This window comes from Diabrotica undecimpunctata, chromosome 4 (genome assembly GCF_040954645.1).
Source record: "Diabrotica undecimpunctata isolate CICGRU chromosome 4, icDiaUnde3, whole genome shotgun sequence".
Taxonomy (NCBI): Eukaryota; Metazoa; Arthropoda; class Insecta; order Coleoptera; family Chrysomelidae; genus Diabrotica; species Diabrotica undecimpunctata.
The window spans coordinates 28,229,733-28,257,671 of record NC_092806.1 but is presented as its reverse complement, the minus strand read 5'-3'; the positions used below and the strand labels follow the sequence as shown (position 1 = coordinate 28,257,671).

At 33.8% G+C, this 27,939-nt stretch overlaps 2 protein-coding genes across 4 annotated transcripts in view; one reads left to right on the top strand and one right to left on the bottom strand.

The window, feature by feature from the left end:
• The window catches only part of Nasp (Nuclear autoantigenic sperm protein), a 68,600-nt gene that overhangs the window by 10,441 nt on the left and 30,220 nt on the right, over positions 1-27,939 (top strand). The window lies entirely within an intron of this gene.
• Positions 1,200-27,262, bottom strand: LOC140439368 (uncharacterized). The gene is made up of 6 exons (XM_072529223.1): positions 26,910-27,262; positions 15,733-16,185; positions 14,001-14,240; positions 5,164-5,283; positions 3,848-3,985; positions 1,200-1,712 (listed from the first exon to the last, which is right to left on the bottom strand). The coding sequence occupies exons 2-6, from the start codon at positions 15,803-15,805 to the stop codon at positions 1,441-1,443; spliced, it is 843 nt and encodes a 280-aa protein (XP_072385324.1). The 5' UTR covers positions 15,806-16,185; positions 26,910-27,262; the 3' UTR covers positions 1,200-1,440.

The following is a 27,939-nucleotide window of genomic DNA, read 5'->3' as shown; positions in this document are numbered from 1 at the left end:
AAACTGAGATGGTTCTTGCAAAGAAATGTCTTCATTCTGGATCTAGTCTGGATCTAGTTGGTTCGTTATGACAGTTCCTAAATGTTTAATTTTGTGAAGTTTTTCAACGGACTCAATTTAATTGAAGCTCTTCATCTGGATATGGGTTGGCTAGATTAAAAATTTGGTGTTGTTTGAGTTTATTTTAATGCCCATTTCCTTTAGTGTAGTTATTATACTTTAGTGTAGTTTGCACTCAAGCGATAACGATATAGAGCGTGTTTAACAATTAAAATGAGTAGTTTTAAAAAAAAAATTTCTACTACCAAAAAAGTTAAATCTAACCAGATTGTTTTTTCAGTCGATATTGACTTTCCTAGTCAGTTGATACCACATTAGCTGTTTTTAGGTAAGTTCAAGTCTAAGAAGAACCATAGTGAATGAAATTTTTGTTGGCATTACTATTCATTGATAATTATACATGGAAATTCCTATCGTGTCTTTTAGAAACCAACTTGGTGTTCTAGAATTATCTTTCTAGGTTTTTTTGTCCATGAACTATTTGATATTGGAGTTTACTCTTGATATTAGCAAAGAAATCTTTTACTCTTTGAGTCATATTTATATCTGTATCTTTTCTGTATTAAGACTTATTCTGTATTATTCTAAATCTTATGTTAAGAAATTTATTCCATTTTTCACATGTTGTCTAGGGATATTTGTTGAATTCAAGCTATATATCCATGCTTTAAAATGAAAACCGTGCTTCTTCATATATCATTTTTAGAAACTGCTTCAATATTTGTGCATTTCCTATAAATATAAGTAAAAACTGTTCATCAGAATTAGGTAACGTCCAAGTCTCTATTCTATGATTGAGATCTGGGGAAATGAATTTTTTTGGAATTAGTAGTAACAGATTATCGCTGCAAAATAATTCAAAGGAAAGTACATCGCAAAAACCATTCGGTAGATTTACAAGGAATGAGACAATCAAAAATATTTTTATCTAACTATATCCATTTAAAGGTTGTTTTAATTTAAACAAAAAAATGCTGCATATTTTAACACAAATAATTACAAGCCATTGTCGACTGCACCTAAAAACATTAAAAGTAGTAGATTATGTCAGGTAGAGGTTGAAATCTCTATACATATATATATATATATATATATATATATATATATATATATATATATATATATATATATATATATATATATATATATATATATATATTTCAAATTGCTGCCCCAAGGAAATCCAGATCACGTTATCTAGAGTATATAAAATATGGAATTTATTTAACCCAAAGTATGAATATGTACTAAATATCCTGCCGTACAATAAATGTGAAAGCCTTTATAAACTTAAAATTAATTAAACATTAAAATAACTTTGCTAAATATAAAAGTAATATTTTTATAACCCTTTCACCAATACTTATGGTAATTTATTACTTAATTAATCATGCTGGAGATAGGATTAAACCTCATTATTTTCGACAACAGTATCCAAAGCACAGAAGTCATGACACACAACATAACTCCTCCCCAACCTAAATCTAGTGACCAAGAAGTCGTAAACACTCTAGCAGGTAATAAGTCTTTTACTCCCTTGCCCCCGGTAGGGCTAACGACTCCGTCCACCGTTCCCTCGGACTCGTCCATGTGGGGGCGGCTGTGAAGCCTCTTGAAATGGATGATAGTCAATGTGAAAAGCGCAAAAGAGGCTATAACAAATAGATAGGTTATTACTGCCATTTTTGTTCAATGCTTCACTAAATTAATTTATCTATAAAACAGATTATTTGACAATATTAATAGTTTCATATAATTGATTTAATTTTGTAAGTTTGAAAAATATATTAAATAAAATGGAAAAGTCTGTAAAATAAAAGTCGAAAATTAAATCCCTGTTAATATAATACAATGTGAATATCAAGTATTTCTTTAGATTTATAAATAAGAACCTAACATTAATTATTTATAATTACTCAAAATAATCGATGACACATAATTCATGTAATGTAAAATTCCATCACAAATTTTAGTGTAACTTTAAAAAAAGGGTTAACTTCTTTGGACTTCCTCTTCTACTTCTTCCAATAACTTGCAACTAAGTGATTGTTCGTTTAGGGTGATTATCATCTCGGCGTTGAACGTGCATTAACCCTCTTAACCGATGCTCTTTCATTTTAACATCAGTTAATGCTGTCACTAGACTTTCTCTAACATACACATATTGATTTTCTTTCATTTTTGCCACTCAACTGTTCCATGTAATCTACAAGTATTCCTTGCTCTTCTTTATTTTTAACGGCTCAACATTAAGTGGTATTCTTAATATTGTTCTGAAGCTATTTTTTTGTGGTGTGTTAAAGTAATTTTAATATTTAAGTAGTAATTATATTGAGTGGTATACATCATAATTGGTCTTATGGAAGTTTTATGGAATTTTTCCTTACAGTTTTATTGGATTCTTTGTCACAGAACACATCACTCGCCTCCTTTCATTTAATACATCTTGCTCGAATTATACTGCATGCTTCTCAATCTATTTCCCCATTATTATGAATAGATATCCTAGACTATTAAAACTCTTTTCACAAAATTCCAGCCCTTGCTCTAAATTTCTTTCAGTATTGCCTACTGGCACTGCATCATCAGCAATACACTAAACACTGCCCTGCAGTTTGTCTGTTATTTGATTCAACACTAATGAGAATAAATAAGGGTTAAGCACTGAGCTCTGATGCAATATTACTTTCACATGAAATTTATCAGTTTCTGCAGCACGTGCCTCAACACTAGTCGTTAGTCGATACTCATACAATATCTTTCACCATCTTTACATACTCACTGGGGCCTGTTTTCTTATCCAGGGCCCATAACAGAACCTGCCAAGGTACTCGATCAGACGTTTTCTCAAGATCAATCAATATCATATAATTCTTCTACATTCTTATATTTTCAATTAACCGACTTGTTTTTCCTGTGTAATATAAATCAGAACTGATTTTTGGATATCTCAGTTTTCTTATTTATCCGGCTTTCAATTGTTCTCAAACATGTTTTCACTGTAAGTAGTTTTTGTACACAGGTACTAAGATATGCCTTCTCCATTCAAATAACTTTTTCCACCTCCATAATTCTATTAAACAAACCTGTTAACCAACTTATTCATGTCTCTCCTAAAGGTATCCAGGCTTCCCCAGGAATATCATGTCCAACTTCTTTACCTTTCTTTATTTGTAAATCGGTGGAATCTGTTTCGAATGTTCTCATATAACATATATGAACCCTGCTATTTTATTAGGTAATCAAATCTTCGAATTTCGAATTCCATGGAGTCATCCACTAGCGGATAAAAGTTATACAATGACAGTCGGTAATGTAGATTCCTTCGAAGTAATGGCGGCGACCATATTTGGGCGGGGCTTGTGACGTCAACATATATCGTTCTCACTCTTACACATGTAACGAAATTGATTTCCCTATGTGCGGTGGAATCCCCTTAAAATATCTACTCTATATTTTCGGTCCAGCTGCTTAATAGTAGCTAAGTACTTCTTAACTACTGAAAATCCTACTATTATTTATTACACTATTGTTTGCTTCTTATATATTTTTCGAGCTCAAGTGGCGAACCAATGTAACGTTAAACCTTCGATGTTAGTTTCAGCGATATAATACCCAGTTAATGACTAATCGACTTGTCATACTTCACCACATGTGATGATCATATTTCTCCAGTGAGAAAATCACTAATTGTTTGTTAATTAATAATTGATTCGGTGGACAACGTAGGCGCGCCATTGGTCTATTGAGATTTTCTGTATGTATAAAGAAAAAAAATCTGTTTTACCTGCTAATAAATACATTACTCCTGTAACTAGGACGGCACTTATCTGATGCTGGAAGACCCCAAAGGCTCCGATTAGGGCAGCACTACCCAAAATTATAAGACAAACTAGGGCGCATGATATTGACAAGTTTTGCATACCTGTAAAAAATATAATACATGAAAATAATCTAGATAAGTTAATAATTCTTCCGCTATATTGACTCTGTAGATGGGTGGCATTTTTCGACAAAGTAGTTGTTAAAAGATGAATCAAAACAACGATGTTCCTGTTGTAATAATTCTGAAGCAAAACGCATTATTTGACAGCAGGTGCAGGTTCTTTTCAATGTTAAGGGAGAATAAGGGACATATCTTTACTTGACGAAGCCTACGATTATCCTGATTTGTTAATAGAATGTAAAGCGGATTATTCAAACCACCCTATTGCTCATATTGCTCAATTGATTGGCAAAATTGTTCGTCTGAGTGTCAGAGCTCTTACTGAAATCTCAGAAATTAACAAAGAAAGTAAATCAGATTTTGCATGAATCATTGAGCATAAAGAAAGTTTTAGCAAAAAAAACAGAGCGAGTCTTCTATCCCCTGTGACTTTTTTTATTTTCTAAGGTAAAATCGGAGCTTAAGGATCTACAAAGAGAATAAATTAATTACTTTGTAATATAATTGGTAATCAACAAAATATTTTGTAGGTCCAGTCCGGTTATTTAATTGCCATACCTAGTAGTGATATTACTATTCCTTACTAAGTTCAGTCACTGAAGATTACGTAATAAAGACTTTTTAATATTAACGACCGATTTCGAGGACTACAATTTACTGCTCAGCGTCAGGTTCCTAGTAAGGTTACTTAACAGATAACGATACAGTGGTAAGCCTACTATACACTTGACTAAGCAAAGAAAGTGTCTATTGGGAAAAACTTCTACAACGTCGATGATTGGAGAGTTCTTAAGAGGATGATGATATAATAATAAACGGTCTGAGAAAAAAGAAAAAACCACCTTGTAAATATATTTAACGCTTAGACCAGGTTTGAGTTGGATACGTTGTGGGACAAATAAACTAACATTAAAAAACAAAAACACACTAAAGCACACGGATACCTTAAAACATTTAAAGACTTTTGGTGTATTACATGACACCACTTCAAGGTTAACATTTTGATTTTAAGTGTAGAGGAAGGTGAATATTTAAAATATAAACTATCTAGAAAATCTGCCAACTAAAGGCTAGTTGACTTGATAGCGTTTTTTTGGGCTAAGTATTCAATGGAAGAAGCTTCTAACTTGAGGTAATTACTCAAATTAATTACTTACGGTGTTGCCAATCAGCTCTTGGTTCATATCCTCTTACACCATCTATTCCACCAGACAAATAGTTGACACATGACTGGACGGTTGGAAAACCCACCCTACCCAGTAGATTTATTTCTTCATCTGAAACAAAATAAACGGCATAAAAATCGATGCATCAATACACGTACAAGTAATTATTAAAGATTGATAGTTAATGGAACTGATTTTTAAAACTGGAATATACGTGTACTGACATACAGAATTAAACACTCATAAGGCCTGGGTAAAATATCAAGCATATTTTAAAGAGAAACTCGCTTCATAAGATGCGACCAGCTAAACTTGGACAAAACATACGAGGGATGAGAGATTGTCAATATGTCCCTTAGATAGATTCAATGTGGTGGCATTTCAGATCTAATGTGGTCCTCTAATCCTAGATTACATTCTCTAGCCTATCATTTAGTGAAGTAGCCATTAAAGCACTACAATCACATTTGATCCCATACAGTGATATGGGAATGTTTAACGAAATTAGTGGAGGGAAGCGAAATTACCGAATAATTTACCAAAATAGGTGAAAAATACCTTTCAAGTCCGAAATACTTCTAAGGAGCTATATTCATAGAGGATCTAAAGATTGCATTAGTTTAAACAAAAAGTGTACCTAGATTAACACGATTACCTACAGGCCATTGTCGATTTAAACAGCACCTACAAATATAAAATACGACAGAATGCAGGTTCTGGGGTGTAGAGGATGAAACCTCTATACATATACTATCAAACTGCTGTGCCCTAGGGAACCCATGCACGTTCTCTGGAAGCACATGAACTAGAAAATGAGGATTTATCCAACATTAAGTCTCTAGATATACAAAACTTCCTGCGAGAGCTGCTGTAATCACTGAGAAACTATCAGAGAAGTCAAGAAAAAGATTACACTAGATCTCATAGTAACTTACTTTTGGTAGTGAGGCACGGGAACATTTTGGAACTTTAACAAGTGTCCCCAATAACTTACTACTATTAGAGCTTAATATTACTAATATACTCGTTACAACTATAATTCAAAGTATACTGAGATTAGTAGTAGAAGAAAAGGTATGAAATAACGATAGTTAAAAGCAATATAACTGGCGAAATATCTAGAGAAAAAACACATTGCGATCGTCAGACCAAATAAAAACATGACTCATTACTAATTCTTGGAAACAAAACAACATGCACAAGGATAAAAGGATTGGACAGCAATGGTCAACTCAATGGTATAAACTCACTATATCTTTACGAAGTAAAAAGAACATAGTAGGTGGATGATTTGATAATCGAAGAAAAAGTTTATGGTAATTTATGGTCATTCGTAGAAAAACTACTACGTGAACTACTTAATAAATTTTTGTCATCTACTCTATGCTAAATAATTTTAAAGCCTTTGAAAAGCATGCTCTATATGCTTCATATCAGGATATATTCTAAACGGTTGATTCCTCACCTTAAAGATAATCACCACCCGGCACGAAACTCTTTCATGTATACAAAATTATTACCCAAGCTCCTCGCTAGAGTCTAATGACAGCATGTAGAATATTCCTGATATAGGTGTCTATCAACCGTAATTTTGTTTTAATAGCTGATATGTTCGTCAGCCATAATACCAGCCCAAAATATGGCACTTCCTCCTGCAAATGGAGGAATAGGATGATTATGGGCTAACTGGACAGCTCTTATTGGTTGTCTCTATGACAATGAATGGATTCGAGAAGTATGATTTATCAAGCAAACCCTAGTTTCTCAAAAAAAACATGACCGAACTCCAGCACACTGCAATGTAGGCACTCGGTTTTCACATTGCAGTTGAGAAACTCTTAGTGGTTGCCGATATCTTAACCTGTTTGCACCAGTCATCTTCGTAGTGAAGAAACAAATACATTAACGCTAAGTGCATGGCTTATCTCCCCTTGAAGCTCTGCGCTCCCACTGCTGTGTAGTAGGATTTTTTCGTGTTAATGTTATACGTCTTATGCCAAAATAAACAGTACCGAAAGTGAGCTTTTAATTTACATATCTAAAATGTGCACAATTGCGGCGCAAACAAGCTTCATAACTATTTTCTATATTATCCAACATATTTATAAAGAGTGGTTGCTGCAGTTGTTGAAAACAGGTTAATATCTCTTGTCGTAGTTCTCCAATATCTGCTGGCAGAACTTCTGACTTAAATACTGATTCCTTCAGTATGTCCCAAACGTATGCATCAGATATTGTCAAATCAGATGAGTCAGATGGGTACTCTGTTCCATGAGAAATTATTCTGTTTTCAAAATCTCCGTGAAGTAAGGCGTATAGCTCGTTGCGCCATCATGTTAAAACCATTTCTTGAGCATATGCAGATTTCGTGCGCGGTAAAAATTTTGTAAATCTCTAACAAAATGTGTACTTATGCGTTTGTATAACACTCTTGCTTAATAGTAACTATGCTCGTTCTAATCTTCAGCAAAATAAGGACCAGTAATCCTATGCCCAGACACATTACACCAAATGGTAACTCGTTAACTGTGGTGTGGTTTCTCACAATGACATATGGGCAATCAAATTCAAGAAATCGAGTTGTTTGTCTATTGGTATAACCGTTAAGGTGAATATAACTTTCGTTCGAGAATCGTACCGTTCTCAAGAAATCTTCGTACACTACACTCAACATTGGCCACAAACTTTTCTTGCTCGTTTGTTTGCAACGTTTAGTCTGTGTCCAATTTGAGTGTGGTAAGGATAACCACCAAGAAATTTGATGTTAATGTGTGGATGTTTCACTGATATTCAGTTTATATGCAGTATGTCGAAGGCTTCGTTTTGAAGACTATAAGATCTGATCGACAACGCATCATTGATTATTGTTGGTAAGAACTGTTTTAGGAGACCGGAAGAGCTGAGACAACACACTATCTGTGTTACGAAAATTCTTAACGATTGCTAACATTACACTTTTACTGAGGGCTGCCTTGTTAAACACTTGTCGATATTTTTCAGACAATTGTTTCAAACCCTGGACCATTCTTCCGTCCATTTCCGCATGAGCGGAAATAATGCTGTACTATAAACAAACACTTTCTTCTCATTAGGGAGAACCATTTTCACGACCGTTTTAATAATAGAGCACTATTAATATGACAGTTAATGACAAAAAAGCCCAATCAAATAAATGCACGTGTGCAATTTCATAGCCGTCTAATTTTCGATACTGTTTATTTTGGCGAATACCGTATACAAATTCTGACCTAGGTTGACAACACGTCATCTTCTTCATCGCTTCTAGCTCTATCACATATATAGTTAGTCTCTAGATAGCGATTCCGTAGGTGAGTTTGTAACAAAAATTGTATAGGTGAGCTCTTGTGGTAAGCATCAATTTAACAAGAATAGGGGTTTGACGGATGGAGTGACCAATGTAACAACACAATATTGTGAGACTTAATGCAACTTGGATAGCAGGCTATGTCAGAGGATGACCAATTAAACTCAGGAAGGATTCGGCCAATTTGCATGCCTCAGTTTGCATGCCTTTGAAAGACAGTTACCTGGAAAATGAGTATGACCAACTGATAGAATTAAAGATAAGTGAACAAGAAAAGAGTACTGAAATAAAGAACGAACTAACAAGAAAATTGTGGGTGTCAGGAAAGTATCAAGGTTACTTTAGAAAGTATATTATATTGCTGTAATGGTTGCTTTAATTAATTTATGAAAATAAGAAGAAAAAAATGATACTAATATACAAGATATTATGTACAACCCAATTTAACCCTACTTTGTTCTAGATATACAATTTACAATTTATTTAACCTATATTACCTTTCACCTATTATGTACAGTTTGTAGAATACCTGACTAAGACCCTCTCTAAATTTCATAACAAAATTCCGCTCATCGCTCATCATCTTCTTTTCTTAGTTCTTGGATGACATTGAAATTTATATGAACGGAATTTATTCCATTTCAAAATTGTTAAGGCCGTGAAATTATGAATATGAAACTGGTATGCAATGGTTCGAGATCCTTATTCTAGGATTTTCTACAACTGCTGTTAATACATTTATTTCATTTTGATTTTCTAAATTTCTTGGTACAGTTCCCGTCATATAAAACTGGTACACTATTTTTTCCCAATGTATACCTGTGTTTAGACTTGTTCGTGAATCAATTCGTTGTTGCCATCACAGATAACGGACTTGCACTAAATCTAAATAAAAAAGAACGTTCAAAAATGTTTAAAGTTTTTTCAAAAAACCGTATGTAATAACCAGAGAGAGGGTTGCGTTAATGCCCAAAATTTTTAAAGGATCTTTAAACGTAGGTTATTGGCACAGAGCTAGTGATGAGAGGACAAAAATACGCATTATTGCAACTTATTATGCAAGGCAAAATCCGAGGAAAGCGAAATGTGGGAAGACGAAGAATATCCTGGCTTAAGAACTTAAGGGAATGGTTTGAATGCAGTAGTGCAGAACTTTTTAGAGCGGCAGTCAACAGAGTCCCCATAGCCATGATGATTTCCAACCTTCGATAGAAGATGGAACTTAAAGAAGAAGAATTGGCACAGGGAACATTGGAATGCATCTACTGTAATTTTATAATGTGTCTGTCTCCTTTTAGCTAATTTGATACAATATTTCATTGAACTGGCAACGTTGCCCTAGAAATTAAAATGACATGTGACAAGATCAACTTACACAACTTGAAAAACACGATTTTCGGTTATAAGAGTTGTACCAGTTTTTTATGACGCGAACGGTACCTAAGCAATATTGTTTGTACAGGTACAATTAGAAATCACGGTCCCAGTATTTTCAAAATTTTGTAAAATCCTTTGAATTGTTGAATGACTTGGAATTTGTTTATTGGGATATCTTACGCTAAATAAAGAACTGACATATTGCGCACTATTGTCTGAATAAAACATTTTTATTATTGCTACTTTCTCCTCAACTAAATACATTTTTTAATCAACTATATTGTTTTTTAAACAATAAATCACAAAATAAAAGTTTTGGCAATTCAAATATTGTCAAATATCAGAAACATCAATATCACCAACCGCAACATGTCATACACATTCTTGCACAGCGTGTGGCCTCACTTTAAGGGGTGGCCTGGAAAATGTATTATATTCTTGTAAAATTTTGGAATACATTGGAATCACATATATAAAAATACTATTTAATAAATGTCTATTCGAAGACAACATACCTGAACAATGGAATACTGCTAAAACAATACTAATACACAAAAAGGGAGACACCACAGACCTGAAAAATTATCGGCCAATTTCACTTCTTTCACAACTTTACAAAACCTTTACAAAGATTATTACCAACAGGTTAACAATTCAATTTGACGGATATCAACCAGTAGAACAAGGCTGATTTGGAAAAGGGTACAGCACCTGTGACCATTTATATACTTTGAAAATCCTAATAGAAAAGACTAACAAATACAACCTCCCATTATGTCTGGCTTTTATAGATTATGAAAATCTTTTGATAGCGTAGAACTGTGGACAATAGAAGCAGCATTAGTCAACAATCGGATCGACTTCAGGTACAGAATATTAATACATAATATTTACGAACAAGCTGAAATGATAGTGACGTTGGGTAATGGAATCGAAACAAGACCAGTAAAAATCGACCGAGGCGTAAGACAAGGAGACACAATATCTCCAAAATTATATACAGCTGCCCTAGAAGATATCTTTTAAGTCAATAGAGTGAAAAAATAAGGGAATCCCTGTTAACGGAAGATACTTAAACCATCTTAGATACGCATATGATGTAGTACTAACAGCCGACACGTGGAATGTACTGAATACGATTATTGAGGAGCTACACACAGAATCCCTAAAAAAGGACTGAAAATGAATTTCAGCAAAACTAAACTAATGACAATCCTATGATAAACATCCAAGGGACAGAGATAGAACACGTAGATGAATATACATATCTGGGTCAAAATGTCAAGGTAAGCAAAGAAAATCAGACTACCGAAATAAGCAGACGTGTAAAAATGGGATGGGCAGCATTTATAGGTACTAAAATAAAAATATACATCAAAGACTGCGAACCAAAGTGTTTAATTCCTGTGTCCTACCTGTACTTACATATGGAGCTCAAATCTGGACATTCACTAAAATAAACATGGAGAAGATCAGAAAAACTCGGAGAGCTATGGAACGACAGATGCTGGGTATCTCACTCAAAGACCATAAAACAAATGAAGACATTCGTAATAGAACAAAAGTAAAAGATGCTGTCGAACAGGCAGCTAAACTGAAATGGAAATGGGCTGGACATAACGATGGCCGATGGAATAAAGACATCGGGAATTGGCGGCCATATGAAGCCAAAAAACCACGAGGAAGACCGCAAATTCGCTGTAGCGACGATATTAAAGGAACTGCAGGACTAATGTGGAAACGTCTTACAAACAACAGAGATGAATGGCGAGAATTAGGAAAGGTCTATATTCGGCAATCCGAATAAAGAGAAGGACTTAAAAAAATTGATTTTATAAAAGGAGATTTCAAAATGGCTGCTTATTAAATATTAAAATTTTGTCTTTTCGGGTTACTTATAGACTTCGCCAAGAAAAAAACAAAAACCAAAATACACTTTTAGACCCTTTCAATAAATAAAAAAACCAATATTCTCCAAACTTATTACATCTTCTTAAATTAAAATAAATTCTTGACAAAAACTTTTCGTCATAAAAGTTAACCCGCCATACTAATAATTTGACTGTCTAATCGAAGTGAAATTCCTCTTCTAGAACAGCTGTGAATCTTTCGTTCTGCGCATGCCACACTCATATTTATGACGTTAAATTCCTGTGCCGGTGGTATGGATTGTCTATTAGTGTTGATAAAAGAATATTGATTTTTAAATTATAATTAGAAAGTGACAAACGTTACAGGATAGATCACTTTGATCAACGGCTATTCGTTCAGCCATAATCTTTTATGAATACCCGTATTCAACCAAAAACACTACTCTTGTTCTAACAAGACTAAATACTATTCGACCCTTCGTGTTCAATGTATTCTATCTAATTAGCCTTCTTCGGTCCACCTTTGGACATACGCCTCCCCAATCCTTTTTCATTCTTCTCTGTCTGTCGCTACATTCATCCACCTAGAGCCCACGTGCTTCTTGATATCATCTGCCCATCTCATTTGGGGCCTTCCTCTGCTTCGTTTATATTCCCGCGGTCTCCAACATCTTACATCTTATACATATATATTGTCTATTAGTTCCGTATATCTGTGGTCAATTCTGCTGTTAATCAAAGAGCTGTTCACTGTCCAATGTTCGACAGTGTCGAAAACCTTTTCGAAATCTATGAACGCTATATATAGAGGAATGTGGTATTCATTTGCTCGTTCTATAAGTATTTTCATACTTAGTAAATGGTCACTTGTGCTGAATCCCTTTCTAAAACCAGCTTGTTCTTTCGACTGGTATCCGTCGAATTTTGTCGTCAATCTATTGGTTAAAATTTTTGTTAGAAGTTTATACATTACATTGAGGAGTGTTATAGGACGGTAGTTTTTTATATGTGCTTTATCCCCTGTCTTGTGTAGGATAATGGTTACTGATTCCTTCCAGTTGTTTGGGATTCTTTTTTCTTTTAATATCTTGTTAAAAAGGGAATGTAGAGTATTAATTACCATATTTCCACCATATTTCAGCATCTCTGCAGTTATTCCATCTTTTCGAGGCGATTTGTTGTTTTTCATTTCTTTCAATCCCTTCTTTATTTCTGATTATTGGTTAAAATTTTTTAGTTTATACATTACATTGAGGAGTGTTATAGGACGGTAGTTTTTTATATCTGCTTTTTCCCCTTTCTTGTGTAGGATAATGGTTACTGATTCCTTCCAGTTGTTTGGGATTCTTTTTTCTTTTAATATCCTGTTAAAAAGGGAATTTAGAGTATTAATTACCACTTTTCCACCATATTTCAGCATCTCTGCAGTTATTCCATCTTTTCCAGGCGATTTGTTGTTTTTCGTTTCTTTCAATGTCTTCTTTATTTCTGATTTGCTTATTTCTGGCTGTAGCTTTGAGTTGACATCTTTTATTTTAGCCTTAAGTTGGTTTTTATTTCCATCTGGTGGTTCCTTTTTTGTTTTATATAATTCTGAGTAGAAATGGTGGATTATATTTATGATGTCATCTTTAATGTTTGTTTCTACTCCGTTTACATCTTTTATTTTGTTCATTTCAGACTTATCTAATTTCGGTTTTAAGCATTTCATATTTTTGTTGTTCCGTATTACTTCTTCTATTTTTATTTCTTGTTCTTTTCTCTTATTTTCTTTTATCATTCTGCTTATTGTTTTATTTTATTGATTTCTACATATTCTATAGATTTCCTTTTGCCTTTTTCGTTCAGCTTCCTTCTTTTATCCATAAGCTTCTTTGTTTCTGTTGATATATAGTTGTTCTTTTTTAGATCCTTTTTTGCTATTTCTTTTCCTGATGTAATCATCATTGCTATAAGTATGTTGTCTATTTCGTCTATATCTTTATCATCACTGTCTAATTTTTGGGTAAGTTGTTCTTTTAATAGGCCTTTTAGTAGGTGTTCAATGTATTAAACGGCACAATCTAATTGATCACCATTCAAATATAAGAGGTAATTTTTTTTTAATGTACCTACTACGAAAAACAAAATTTAAAAGTTACACACCGATTATCTTTTAAAAAAACATCAGCCACAATCAAGTTTTCGGGAAATAACTTTAAAATTTTAAAACCGAATGATACAAAACTTTTTAATCTATGTGTAAATCATCTTACCTGATAAACTAACACACAATGTCCAAATTCCCCCGTGCATTGGCACTAAAAATGCTATCGTTCTATCTCGCTCGTTCGTTGATATCCTAGCAACAGTCCTGTCAAGTAGCCACTGTACTCTAACTGTGCCATTAGCCAAAAAGTCTACTCCGTTTTTGTCCCACGTCACCTCTTCCCAATGGTCGGTCATAATGGCTGCGCAAAGCATTCCCGTTGCACAAGTTGTTAGCACTAAAGTTCCTAAAAATTAAATTTGAATCAACCAACAACTAATGGTAAATATGTAACTGTAAATAAATAAAAGTATAGAATAATAGAATAGAATAAACTTTTAGTAAGATAGTGGCCCAAGAGATCGACTATCCTGCTATAATCCCAAAGATGCGTTAGCGGTATAAATAAACGGAGACTATTATTATAGTAAGATAGTCACATTTTAAACTGAACTAAAAATTACTTACAAAAAAGAACTTAAATGGATAATTACCAACCGGTTGAACAGGCTGGCTTTCGCAAAGGATATAGTACATCAGACCATCTTTTGACAATGAGAACACAGATAGAGAAGGCAAATGAGGACCAACTACCCGTATTTCTTGCCTTCATAGACTATGAAAAGGCATCTGGTAGTATCGAGACATGGGCTGCATAAGAAGTTATTAATAATTGTAGAATAGATTCGGGATATAGACAACTATTACATAATATATATGAAAACAAACGCAACTATGATAGTACAACTAGACGAAAATACAAATCCCATCCCCATTAAGAAAGGAGTTAGAGAAGGCAACGTAATATCTCCAAAGCTTTTTAATCTAGCTCTAGAAGACGTTTTTAAAACTACAAATTGGTTCGATTCGCTGACGACATCGTGATTATTATAGCGAGCACATTCGACGAGGAATTACAAATTATCATGAAGGAAGTCGCAGACAGCTCCCAATACGTTGGTCTTAAAATTAATATCACAAAAACAATGACCATCGCCGACGATCCCAAGCGTATAAATGGCAGCGAGATAGAATAAATCCAGGAATATATCTACCAAGGCCAAATTCTGAAACTTGTCAAAGAGAACCAAAGTGCGGAAATCACTAGAAGAGCAAGACTGGCATGGGTAGGATTTGGAAAACTCAGTTGGATACTGAAGAACCGCAAAATACTTCAATACTTAGGAGCAAAGTGTTCAACCAGTGCATCCTTCCTGTCATGAAATGGATGTCAAACCTGGACCCTAACCAAGGCAAACATGAATAAACTAGCTACAACAGAAAGAACAATGGAAAGAGCAATGTTAGGTATACGACTGTCAGATAAAAAGAGGAACGACTGGGTAAGATCAAAAACAAAAGTTGAGGATGTCACAACAAAATGGAGCTTCGCAGTTCATACTGCTAGACAAAAAGACCAACGCTGGATCGCCACAATACAACATTGGATACCTTAAGGTAGACGACCAAGAGGAAGACCACAGGTTAGATGGGTAGACGACATAAAAATAACAAATTAGAAGTATGTTGCTCAAGATAGAGATCGATTCAATGAGTTGGGAGAGGCTTATGTCCAAAAATGAACGAGAGAATGCTAAGAAGAAGAAGAACTAAAAATTACATAAAAACTGCTAGATTAGATTCTGTTGTAGAATATCTTTAATCAAACGAAAATTTATTCAAAACTATTTTTTTGAGAAATTCACATATTGTGCCTTCAATGCATAAAATTAACTTACCTAAGAGAAAGAATACGCTAGGATGGACACTGCAGTTCCAACCTGTTTCGTCGTCCGCTTCCGAGTTCTCCATCAGAGAAGGCTCGTAATCGACAATGAGAAGGTCGTACTCTTGCTCGTGCTTCTTCAGTTTGATGGCAACCTCCCTGAGGAAGCACAGAATATTGTCGCACTTAAGAAACGTCGTTGTGTCGTTTGAGCCTTACTAAGATGTTGATAGAAGCCGATTTCGGTTTCTACTTTGGTTCTATCGGAGTTGATAGACTACTAGGCCAGATTAGGTAGTACCGTTATTTCAAACGTGTTGCAAACCATTTTTGTTCGTTGGAGATTAGTTTTTTGTACGATTTAGTCTTTATGTAGCAAAGCTTTGGTTTTCTAAAGTACTATGGACAACAGGTTGATTTTTTTTTGATGTTAGTTACTGATGTGCGTTCCCTTTTTGCTAGACATCTAAAAAAGAAAAGGATGTATTATCAATAAGTATATTTAAAATAAAGTTTTAAAAAGTAAATTGGTTCTAACCAGTGAGAATAGTTTGCCTTTTTTCACACTTTCAAACCTAGTTAATTCTGAGGTGCGTGTCAACCGTTGTTGGAGAATGATGTGGGTTTGAAGGCTCTGGCAACTCACAAACTCGTAATCTATCTAATACAGTTCCTCTACACTTAGTCGTTAGGATTCGACATTAAACTCTAGGTCCGTAGATCTTTGTACACTTAAATACAAAACACATTTGTTCGGAGAAATCGCCTACGCTTAATATTGGTTATGGCACACGAAGAAGACAGGACTTGACTGTGTTTATAAAGTTTTTTCCGCGGTCTTTATTTTGTGCATATCGCTCTATGCACTAATCTAAGACTTGCACAACACCAAAGTGCTGAAAAAGAATAAATAAACTGATCACTACGAACCAATTTGTATCGCCTGTGATTTATCACCATGTAAGACGTGTTTTTTTTTTCACATCATTGTTAATTTTTTTTCATGTGATCTTATATATTTTTCAATAACAAAATTACCTTTAACATTTATTCATGTAATACTAATGGGACACATTGGTCCCAATATAAAACACTACTGGGACACAGTTGTCCCATGTCCTACCAATGGATTTAAGAATATTTAAAAAATTGATTGTATTGATCATATTTTTTTGTCTGAAAAGTTTTGAGAACCATTGATAGATTCATTAGATGAAAGTGCAAATCTTTTGTCCTGAAAATCGACCACGAAGGTGAATGTATCAATAAAATGGTTAACGGAATGAGGATACAAAGGCAAAGAGAAACCACTGTAATAAAATCCTTTGGATTCTCTAGTAAAACTAGATGGTAATGGTATTACAATTAAATAACCTTACTAATTGTATATACGAAACTTTCGTGACGAAAAAGTAAAACTGCCCTTTACCCAAAAATTAAACATTAGTACAAGGAATCATTGTTAATTTAAAACAAAAAATGATCATGCTAGACATTGGCATAATTGAAATGCCCGTAATGGTCTGGTTTAGAAACACTTTAAATAGAAGACTATATAGAGTGCTTTTCAGATAAAATTATCCACCTCAAATAACTTTTGAACTTCTAATTTTTAGGAAAAGCGCAAAAACACGTTAATTATAGAGTAGCATGAATTTTTGTTTTTAAATACCCCCATAAAAAGAAGTCTAGGGGTGTTAAATCCTGTGACCTATGTGGCCAATCCATCAGCTGCCCTCTTCTATCTATCCAACGAGCGGGAAAAGTTTCATTTAAAAATTGTCGCAGAGGTAGAGCACGAGTGTGGAGGAGCTTCATCATGTTAAAATACAACCAGATCTTAATACGAAAAGATTATTACCATTTTCTACTACTATTTTTCTAATACGATCAACTAAGTAACTCAAGATACGATGTACCATTTAAGTTTCCAGTGACAAAAAAGGGTCCGATAATGTGATCTCCTAAGATACCACACCATAACTTTAACCTTTGGGGATGCTGTGTGTGAAATTTACGCACAATATGTGAACCACGCTCATCCCAGTATCGGCAATTATGTCTTCACCAAAGCATTTAATGAAAATGAGTATTCATCGGAAAAGCAAATATTGCTTAACAATTGTGGATTATTAATGATGCATTGTGTCATTAATTCGCAAAATTCGAGACGAGGATCAAAATCCTCTTCATTTAACTCTTGTATAAAAAATATACAAATAATATATTGGTTATAAAAATTTAATTTTGAATGGATGGAACTTAAATTTATGGAAGATTTAGAAGGCTAAAGAAGGTGAAGCACCGATTGCTCTGCTTATTGTTGACAGTGACCTCAAGTTAACTTGCCCTAAAACGGATACTTCGATTGCTTCGTTATTTAGGAGTCCCTGTCGGTTATGTTTTTTATTGCAAACTGGCCCTGTTGCTCTAAATTTCTGCATCAGTTCAATCACGTATTTATGAGTTGCATGTCTATTGTAGTGTGTTTTATTCAAAATTCTAGCTGCAACTCTTGTACGATTATTATTTTTGTGGTATATAGCTATAATTTCGATTGTTTCTTGCAAAGTGTAAACAAAGAAAAACTCACAGACTATTATAATCACTTCAAGCCGAATGTATTATTCATTTTTGAAACCAGTACAAAAAGTAGAATCCAAATATAAAATAAAAAAGTGTGAAGTAATTAAAAAAAATAAAGGGATGGTACGGGGAGTGAGTGGATGCCTTTCTCAGCAAGTTTAAATATGACATAATGTCTCCCTTCAAATAGTAATTGACGTGTTTTTTGGCGCTTTTCCTAAAAATTAGAATTTCAAAAGTTATTTAAGGTGGATAGTTTTATCCGAATTGTCCACAAAAAATCAGTATATATGTAATGAATTTGTTATCTATACGAGAAAGAATCATACCAAAACAAGAATAAAATCAAATTAAAGTTAACATCGTTAACATATTTTGCCTCTTTTTTAAGATTTCTTGTGCAACCCTCGTGATTATCAGAACTCATTAATAGTTACCTCTTTGTTTTAATGTCTCCAGCAGTGATTTAGGTTTACTTTTATTATTTTGTTGGTTATTAGGTTATTACAAAAACCATCTTTTAAAGTTTTTCAAGGAAGTCGGATGATTTGAATAAAACAAATCTATTCCTTGAAACCACCCACCCTTGAACCGCGGTTTAAGGTCGAATGTTATTAATAAACCCCAAATTGTGAAGCACGTCACGGTAACAATCCGTGATGGTATCAGTTATTGTATTTTTAAATTATAACAAACGGCGAAGGCGGCGCATTTCTTTCAATAATTTATATCAAACAGACTTTTTCTTTATCTATCAGCAACTAGTTTGGAGATTCGTGATTTTTAAAAAACTCTTTGATTTAGTTATTTTTTAGTTGGTGTTAAAATCAATAAATTGTTAGCAATAGGTACATATGCAGTAACATTGTCTTTGAGTGAGGAGCCTGCAGCTGTTTATTACTTATCACAACAGAACAACAGTCACGTACGAGAGTTCACACACTATATACAGTTGTCATTTATGTATTCACCGAATGGGACCAGATAGATTAGCGAACATCTGTAAAAACAACAAGCCGTATAGCAGAAGACCCGTTGGAAGGCCGCCAAAAAGGTGGAAAGATAATGTACAGTCAACAACGACTGAAACAGAATAAGAGGCAGACAAACAGGAGTAATCCTAGTCGCGCGAAGAAGAAGATGTATACATACATTAATGTTGACTGTAGATGAATTATTCCACGTTGCAAAGACAGAAACTTTTAGAAATGTGGTCGCCTACCTCCTTTAATGGGGACGGCATAGGAAGAAGAAAATGTATACATAGGAAATAACTAAGAAATAATACAAGAACACATATTATAACGTATACAGTGAAAAATAGAAATATAAAAATAAAAAAATAATAATTCAGTTAGGTGTAAAATAGTTTTCATAAAAACGACCACACTATGAGCTCAAACAAACAAATTCCTGTATACTATAGAAACAGTGTCCCAGCAAGAAGTGTTGTGCTAATTTATAAAATTGTTTAGGAATTCATTGCCTTAATATTAATATTTTTCATAATGACGGTATTTTTCATATTACTTACTTCGTTTGGAGTACCAGAAACTGAATTCACTACGAATTTTGACCAGGGTGAACGGCATGTGGAATGCAATTTTAGATTCCCTTGCCGAGTAATTTATCCAGCTGTTTGTTTCGCAAATTTTAGGAAACACAGTGGTAAAAATTTGAATTCGGTTTCGCTAGGTAGAAATCGTTTGATTTCTCTTTTTGTTTTATTAATATTAAAAACAATTATACAGATTATAATCATTGTATTAATTTGTGTAACACACAATCTGGAATATGGAGTAATGATAAGACTTTTGTTTCTTGTATTGTACTGATGTTGATCAGCCTATGTTTTTACATCTTGTATATTATTATGAACAGTTAACAAACTTTCAAATATATATATTGAAGGTAAAGGAAGAATGCCGTACTTTTTAAACAAGGGTTTGCAGCTGGCGCGATATTCTGCTGAATCAATAATTCGGATTGCTGCTTTTTGAAACGTGAAAATTTTATATGCATAGTACGAGTTTCCCCAAAGAATTATGTAATATGTCAGGATACTATGAACCATTCCAAAATAAACTGACCTAAGAATATCTAAGTAGCCAATTTGCGCATGTCAAAAATCTGTGAGGCGAGCTTCTTACACAATCCTTCAATATGATGCGACCAGTTCAACCTTGTATCCATAGTAATACCTAGTAACTTTACTGATTCAGATGGTTTAACCCATCTATCGGAACTAAATACTATTGTCTGGGTTTTCTGCTCGTTTAACTTAAGTTTGTTACAGTTAACCAGGATTTAGATTTTTCTAATATTTCCTGACTGTAATCAGTTTTACCTCTACATAATAAGGTTGTGTCATCTGTAACAAGAACACAGTTGGTGTTTTCCAACGCACTTGGTAAATCATTTATATATATCAAGAATAGCAGAGGTCCCAAAACTGATTCTTGTGGTACCCCGGTTGAAACTGTTAGAGAATTAGATCCTTAATTATTAAATGCAACAATCTGTGTTCTTCCTGTAAGATATAATTTTAAAAGGTCGTGTATGGTACCCCTTATTCCATAGTACTCCAATTTTATCGATAGTGTTTGAATATCCACACAATCAAAAGCTTTTGTAAGGTCACAAATTAATCTATTAGTAGCTCCACCTGCATCAAGACCGTGAAAAATATGTTCTTCTAATAGAAAGAAAAGAAATATGTTACTTCTAATAAAGCTTTAGTTGTTGAGTAGTTTTTTCTAAAACCAAATTGAGAGCTAGATATAATTGATTTATTATCCTAATAATTTGTTATACGATTAAGATTTCAAAAATTTTACTTTATTGGTACTATGGTAATAGGTCTGTAATTGTCTGGAGCATTTTTGTTTCCTTTTTTATGAAGTGGAATTACTTTTGATATTTTGAATACATCCATCCAGTAACCCTCGTTAATACATTTGTTAAATATTATTGTGAGTGGTTCAATAATTATATCTAGAGATTCCTTAATAATTTTACTGTTAAAACCATAGTAGTCAACACATAGGGAATTTTTTAGTTTGTGTATGCATTCTTTCACATCAGATGCTACTATTGGGGCCTTAAAGAACGAACTCGACCTTCTAGGTAGCCTGCTAAGATAGTAGTTTATGTCATGCTCAGAGTTTCCTATTGATTTCGATATAACATCTGCTATATTCGTAAAGTATTGGTTAATCTCTTCTGGTGTTAAGTTCAGATTGGACGTAGTATTATCCTTATAGGTTTCTTTTTTAACAATACTTCATATTGTCTTATTTTTGTTAGTGTCAGTTATTTATCTTAAACTATATTTTCCGTCTATGAAAGTTCTGCGACTTGATCTACTTGCTCTCCCATCGTCTAATAAATCTTACTTTTGTCGTCTGTATCCATCGGCGTATCCATATCTTTCCATCGGCGATATTTTCAGCATTAAACCATATTTCAACCTCTTTAATCTTGCGAGGTATAACATAAGTGCTAACTTTGTCCATCAATCCTTCACTTTTAGTCTACCTCAGGACTAGTTGTGACTGGGCTCACTGTTTCTGAACTACTTGAACAAATCCTCATCTTAGTAGACAAGCGCAAACATTAAAAAGGACAGAGAAGAATATAATTCCAATATTTTTCTCTTTGTTCCTTTCTATCACTTGTCTTATGATGAATATATTATTTAGAAAGGATCTGCCTTTTCGAAATCCGGCTTGTTCTTCGCCATAATGGTCCATGTGTTGTTCTATTTTTTTTCTTTTATTACTGTGGAAAAGATTCTTGCTATTGAAGGCATTACACTGATCCCTCTATAGTTATTTTTCTTGACCTTTTGTCACATTTGGAAAATGGAGAACATGTATGATTGATTCCACTCATCTAGAATCTCCTCTCCAGCTTTGATTTTATTGAACAACATTTGTGTAAAGGATACGACCCTTGCGCCTCCATATTTCAGCAGTTCCATTTTTATGTTCCCTGGTCCTGGTGCTTCGTTATTTTTGGCTTTCTTCAGTGCTTTAGCTTCATTTCTATGATTTTGGCTTCTTCCGTTATTATTGTCACAGGGTCTTGTGAGATGTATTCCGGTCTATTCTCCGGCCATAATTTTCTGTAATGCTTTGTCCACTCTTTTGATGTAATTTATCTGTATATTTTTACTTCGTTTATTACTGATTACTGATGTTTTTTTATTTTTTTTTCCATGCTTCCGTTGATCTGTTATACCCTCCCGTGTTGTCTATGTCTTTTCACATTCTCTCCCAATATTCGTTCTTTTCGAACCTTATTCTTTGCTTCATTCGTTGTCTGAGGGTAACACATTCTTTATGTGTTCCTAGGGTTCTGTCGGACAAGTGGTCTTTAAGAATAATAAATGGAGACCCCGTGCAGACAAAAAAGTAGGGGTAGAGCGCGAACATCTTGGCGCGACTATATAAAGAGAGTAGAAGGACCCTGGATTAAAACAGCCAAAGACAGCCCAGTGAAAAAGTTCAATGGAGGCATGTGTCCAGCAGTGGACTCAATACCAGGCTAGTAGATGATGAGATTGCAAAACTCGCAACAAATATTTATGTACAAGTATTAATTTATTATTAAAACCTTGAAACTAACCATATTTAACAAATTTTGTCCTGTTGAATTTATAACCGGTCCTGGACAATAATTTACGGTTTGTCGATTGTTTCGTAAATTATGACGTAACACGGTCAAATTCTTGAATAATATAAGGTAGAAATATAGGTTTTTAGGTTAGGTCAGGGTTTTGTAATCCCAGATTATGGAATATTAATATTGTACAGTCTAATGATGAAAAACTTTGAAGGACTTAACGAAGGCAGAGTTGATTTTCAAAGGCAAATAATCGAATTAGAGGGTATTTAACTTTAGATTTAACTAAAACCTGTAGAATGGATTTTTTAAAGGAATAATAACACAATAAGCGGATTATATCGTAGTAGAGAATTTATTTTTATTTTACTTGGAAAATAGAACTTCATGAAAATAATTTTACGTAAGAATAATTTAGCAATGGTGTCAAATAAGTACTAAGATTAAGTATTGTACTTTTCTTTCCGTCTACTTCTTCGGTATAATTTTCTTTTAATAGTACTATTTTATTTATCAAAGATTTTCAGGAAATTGTATAAGCGATTTCCGAGCTGGAAAGCTCAATTCAAATATTTTCGATCTCGCAATTATATTAATTACAAATACTAAAATATCCGTGGATGCAGGTAATGATCCAGCTCAAGACATTCAATTTTCACAGTACTTCAATTGGGAGATGTTCACGGTTTCTTTTTACCTTACATATTATGCAAATAGTGTTTTAACAACTTTGGGTACTACATTAATTGAAAATTGAATAACTACATTGATGAGTTTTTAATGCCTGATGGTCTCCCTGTTGCCAGGAAATATAAATCAATATAAAATAATGCTGATGATAAGAATAATGGAAGGCATTAGAACAATGTAAACAAGTCCAAACACACACGACCATAATATCGAAAGGTCGCCAAGCATTTGAAGAAATCCTGAACGTAGGAAAACCTGACAAACGCAAGAGCTTTTGAAATGTTAATTGATCGTTTTGTTCGCACTGGGTCATTTGTATATGAAAAAATGAGAGAACTAAAACTGTTCTAAGTAAAGAAAAGGAATATGGTGTACTGATAGCTATTACTAAGATCCCCACAGCACTCGTGAAATTTCACGTCGATAACACATTAGTCAAACTTCGGCGACAAAAATCCTTCGTAAATATAAACTGCATCCTTACTGCATACAGTTACATCAAGAATTGACAGTCGATGATTATCAAAGGGACCGTTTTTTTTTTTCAATTATGTGCTTTTTGGAGATGAGGCTACATTTCACAAAAATGGAACATTACTATGCAACAATCAATCCCTATTTTGTTAACACTCATAGTCAAACTAGGTTGTTTATAAGTGTTTGGGGTAGTATTGTTGCGATTAAGTGATTGGCTCACAGTTTTTTGACGGTCTTTAGAATGGTGCCATATATCTGGATTTTCTAAATAATCATTTACCAATACTACTGCAAAATGTACTGCTTAATATTCGACAACGAATATTAAGCGGTACATGGTACGTGGTTTTTACACGATGGTAAAGCAGTTCACCATACTGCTCCTATTCACAATCATCTAAATAATAACTTTCTTGAGAGGTGGATAGGCAGAGGAGAACCAACTGTTTGGCCACCGCGATCACCGGAATTCTCCAAAATTTATTATTTCATTTGGGGCTATATAAAAGACCTTATATACCAGAAGTCTCCAACAACGCCAGATGATATGAAAAATGGAATAAGAGAAGCTTTTAATAAAATTGACAACAAATGTTAAGAAATGTGGCTCGGTCATTTGAATATCGGTTACAAACTTGTAGACGTCGAAGGTGGACATTTTGAACATTTACTTTAGACTTATTTCTTTAATAATTCACATTAATTGTTACATTCAATACATGTTATTATGGTTTATATTTTTTGTTAGTTACTTATTCAATAAAAATAATTTTGTTATATTATCACTCAATACTCAATACTTATTTTTACTTACAAAAATTTAATGTATTCGCGAAATTTGAAGAAAACTAATAATATCTCTGAAAATAATCAGTTTAGAGATAGGGAATGCTATATAAAAATAAAAGAGTATCATAAATACAATATTTCTAAAAAATAAAATACAGGGTGATTCATTTAAAATAAATTAAAAGAATCGTAATTTCGTTTTGTAGTTCCCCTGTATACAAATTTTAGTCAATGAGTTCAATTGAACTTAATTTAAAAACTACAATATATTGCTTAACTTATTATATAAAATAAATAATTGTTTATGCATTACTTCTTTATATACGAGGCATGTTTTTTAAGTAAGTACCGTTTTGCGATTCCGCCGCCGCAGCGCTACGGTCGGCGTTCCGCGCATGATCGCTGGTTATCTACATCTCTTGTCTACGCACTGACGCCATTACAGTCTGATTCTTCATTGTATACTTGTTTACTCCAGATGTTTAAGATGCCTCCAACAATCGTGAGTCATGCTGATTGTGAAGTACGGGCTGTTATACGATTTCTTAGTGCTAAAGGCGTAAAACCGATCGATATTCATCGTGACATCGTTGAAGTTTACGGACAAAACATTATGAGTGATGGAATGGTAAAGAAATGGGTGAGAGCGTTTAAAGATGGCCGCACAAATTTGCATGATGAAGAACGGAGTGGGCGTCCTTCGGTCGTTAATGAAAATTTGGTGCAGAAAGTGAACGAAAAGGTGAGAGAAAACAGACGCTTTACAATTTCATCATTGTCCGACTGCTTTCCTTAGTATTCTCGTAGTGTTTTGTATCGCATTGTAACCGAGAACTTGAATTACCGGAAATTGTGTTCACGTTGGGTTCCAAAAATGTTGACGGATTTGCACAAAACCCAACGTTTAGGCAGTGCATTGACTTTCCTTGAGCGGTACCACGGTGAAGGTGAAGATTTTTTAGACCAAATTGTTAGTGGTGACGAAACGTGGGTGGCCTACGTCACACCAGAATCGAAACAACAATCCATGGAATGGCAACATTCATCATCACCCAAAAAAGTGAAGTTTAAGCAAACAATTTCTGCCCGGAAAATCATGTGCACAGTTTTTTGGGACAGAAAAGGAGTATTGCTAGTGGAGTTTCTGCCTCGTAATGAGACAATCAATGCAGCGTCTTATTGTGAGACATTGAAAAATCTGCGTCGTGCAATCCAGAACAAAAGACGTGGCAAGTTGAGTAAGGGTATCGTTTTGCTGCATGACAATGCCCGTCCACATGTGGCTAATCAGACCAAAGATCTCATCAAATCATTTAAATGAAAAACTCTAGATCATCCTCCATACAGCCCGGATCTGGCGCCCAGCGACTACCACTATTTGTTCCGGCACTTGAAGAAACATCTGGGCGGGGTTCAACAGAATTTTATCAGGAGGGTATTCAAAAACTGGTGCCACGTTATGACAAGTGCCTCAATATTCACGGAAATTATGTAGAAAAGTAGATTAAGGTACAGGCTTTCATGTAAAAATAAAATTATTGCCATATCTTTGCACGTCTTTTTTTAATTCCAAAACGGTACTTACTTAAAAAACACGCCTCGTACATAGTGTTGATTTCATAGGGATTTGGAAATAAAAATGGTCATAACTTGTTAAATACTCCTTATAGTAATGCAAAGCCCAATATTATAAGAAAAAACATTATGAGAGGAATATAGATATGAAAAAAATATATAGGGTGTCCCATTTAAAAAATTGTATGTTTGCTATACCAGGGAGTTATTAATCACCCTGTAGATTTCCACATGTTTTCCAAGTATGAATAATATTATTGAATACATTTTTTTAAATAAGTTTTTTTGGATATCTTGTACCAGAATTGAATTACCGACCGATGTCGCACTAAAAACTCACCCTGTATATATATATATATATATATATATATATATATATATATATATATATATATATATATATATATATATATATATGTCCAGATTTTGTAAGTTAAAAGGTCTTACCTAATTTTATGGCGAAATCATTCAAAAATTTCCGAAAATACAGAAAAACGCATAGGCACTTTCAACTTTACTCAAAATCTTTAAATATTACCGAAGCACTATAATATATTATTATTTTTTTTAATTGACTTCTTGCACAGATTGGTAACACTCAGTAATTATACGTTCTATACTACTTATAAGAGGTTTTCTACTAATTTTTGATTTAGATTAGATGGTATAATTGAATTTTTGGTGGTATTTTAACAATGGATCGGACTTGTCGCAGGCGTGACAGTTCACGCTTTTTTTGTAAAATTTTCACATTTCACTTATCGAATTTTTTCAGTTTACTAACCGCGGAAACCCTCCCTAAAAGCACTACCCTTTCTAACTGAAAGCATATATAGTGTTACCGCGTTGCGTACTTTACAGTTATATGCTGCGTTGCCAAGATTTATAAATAGTCTCTATGTATAAATATAAATACAAGATAATCAAGAATATTCAAATTTAAACAATGCGGGGCTCTCGTTCCTTATAAAAAGCGAATATTTACTCATACCAAGTAGTATTTCTTCTTCTTCGCGTGTCATATCAGGAATTTGTCACCATTGCGAAGGCTTCTCGATCTTCTGCAATATGGAATAATTGTCCTGCATTTGTTATCTGTGTCTTTTCACGAATGTTTTTTTTACCAAGAAACTTGTTTTCTTTTCACACCTCTACGGCCCTCTATTCTACCTTGATCAGTTGTAATATTTTATATCTACTTCCCCTTACTATATGTCCCAGATAAGACATTTTTCGATGTTTAACGGTCTTTAGCAGTTCTCTATCTTTGTTGACGCTCCTTAGTACTTCTTCATTAGTTTTCCTTGCTGTCCAAGGTATTTTCAGCATTCGTCTATGAACCCACATTTCCAATGCTTCAATTTTGTTTATGATCGATAATTTTAGCGTCCACACTTCTGCACTATACAAAAGTACGGCCCAAACATAACAATTAACCATTCTTTGTCTTAGTTCTAAACTGAGATGATTATTGCAA

What these genes read in the sequence shown, in the direction of transcription:
- LOC140439368 (XM_072529223.1), bottom strand. Translation starts at nt 15,805, where the DNA reads ATGGAGAACTCGGAAGCGGACGACGAAACAGGTTGGAACTGCAGTGTC. An exon ending in AAGAGCTGATTGGCAACACC is followed by an intron (nt 3,986 to 5,163) that starts GTAAGTAATTAA and finishes TATTTTTTACAG; the next exon opens with GTATGCAAAACTTGTCAATA. An exon ending in AGTAATGTATTTATTAGCAG is followed by an intron (nt 1,713 to 3,847) that starts GTAAAACAGATT and finishes TATTTGTTATAG; the next exon opens with CCTCTTTTGCGCTTTTCACA.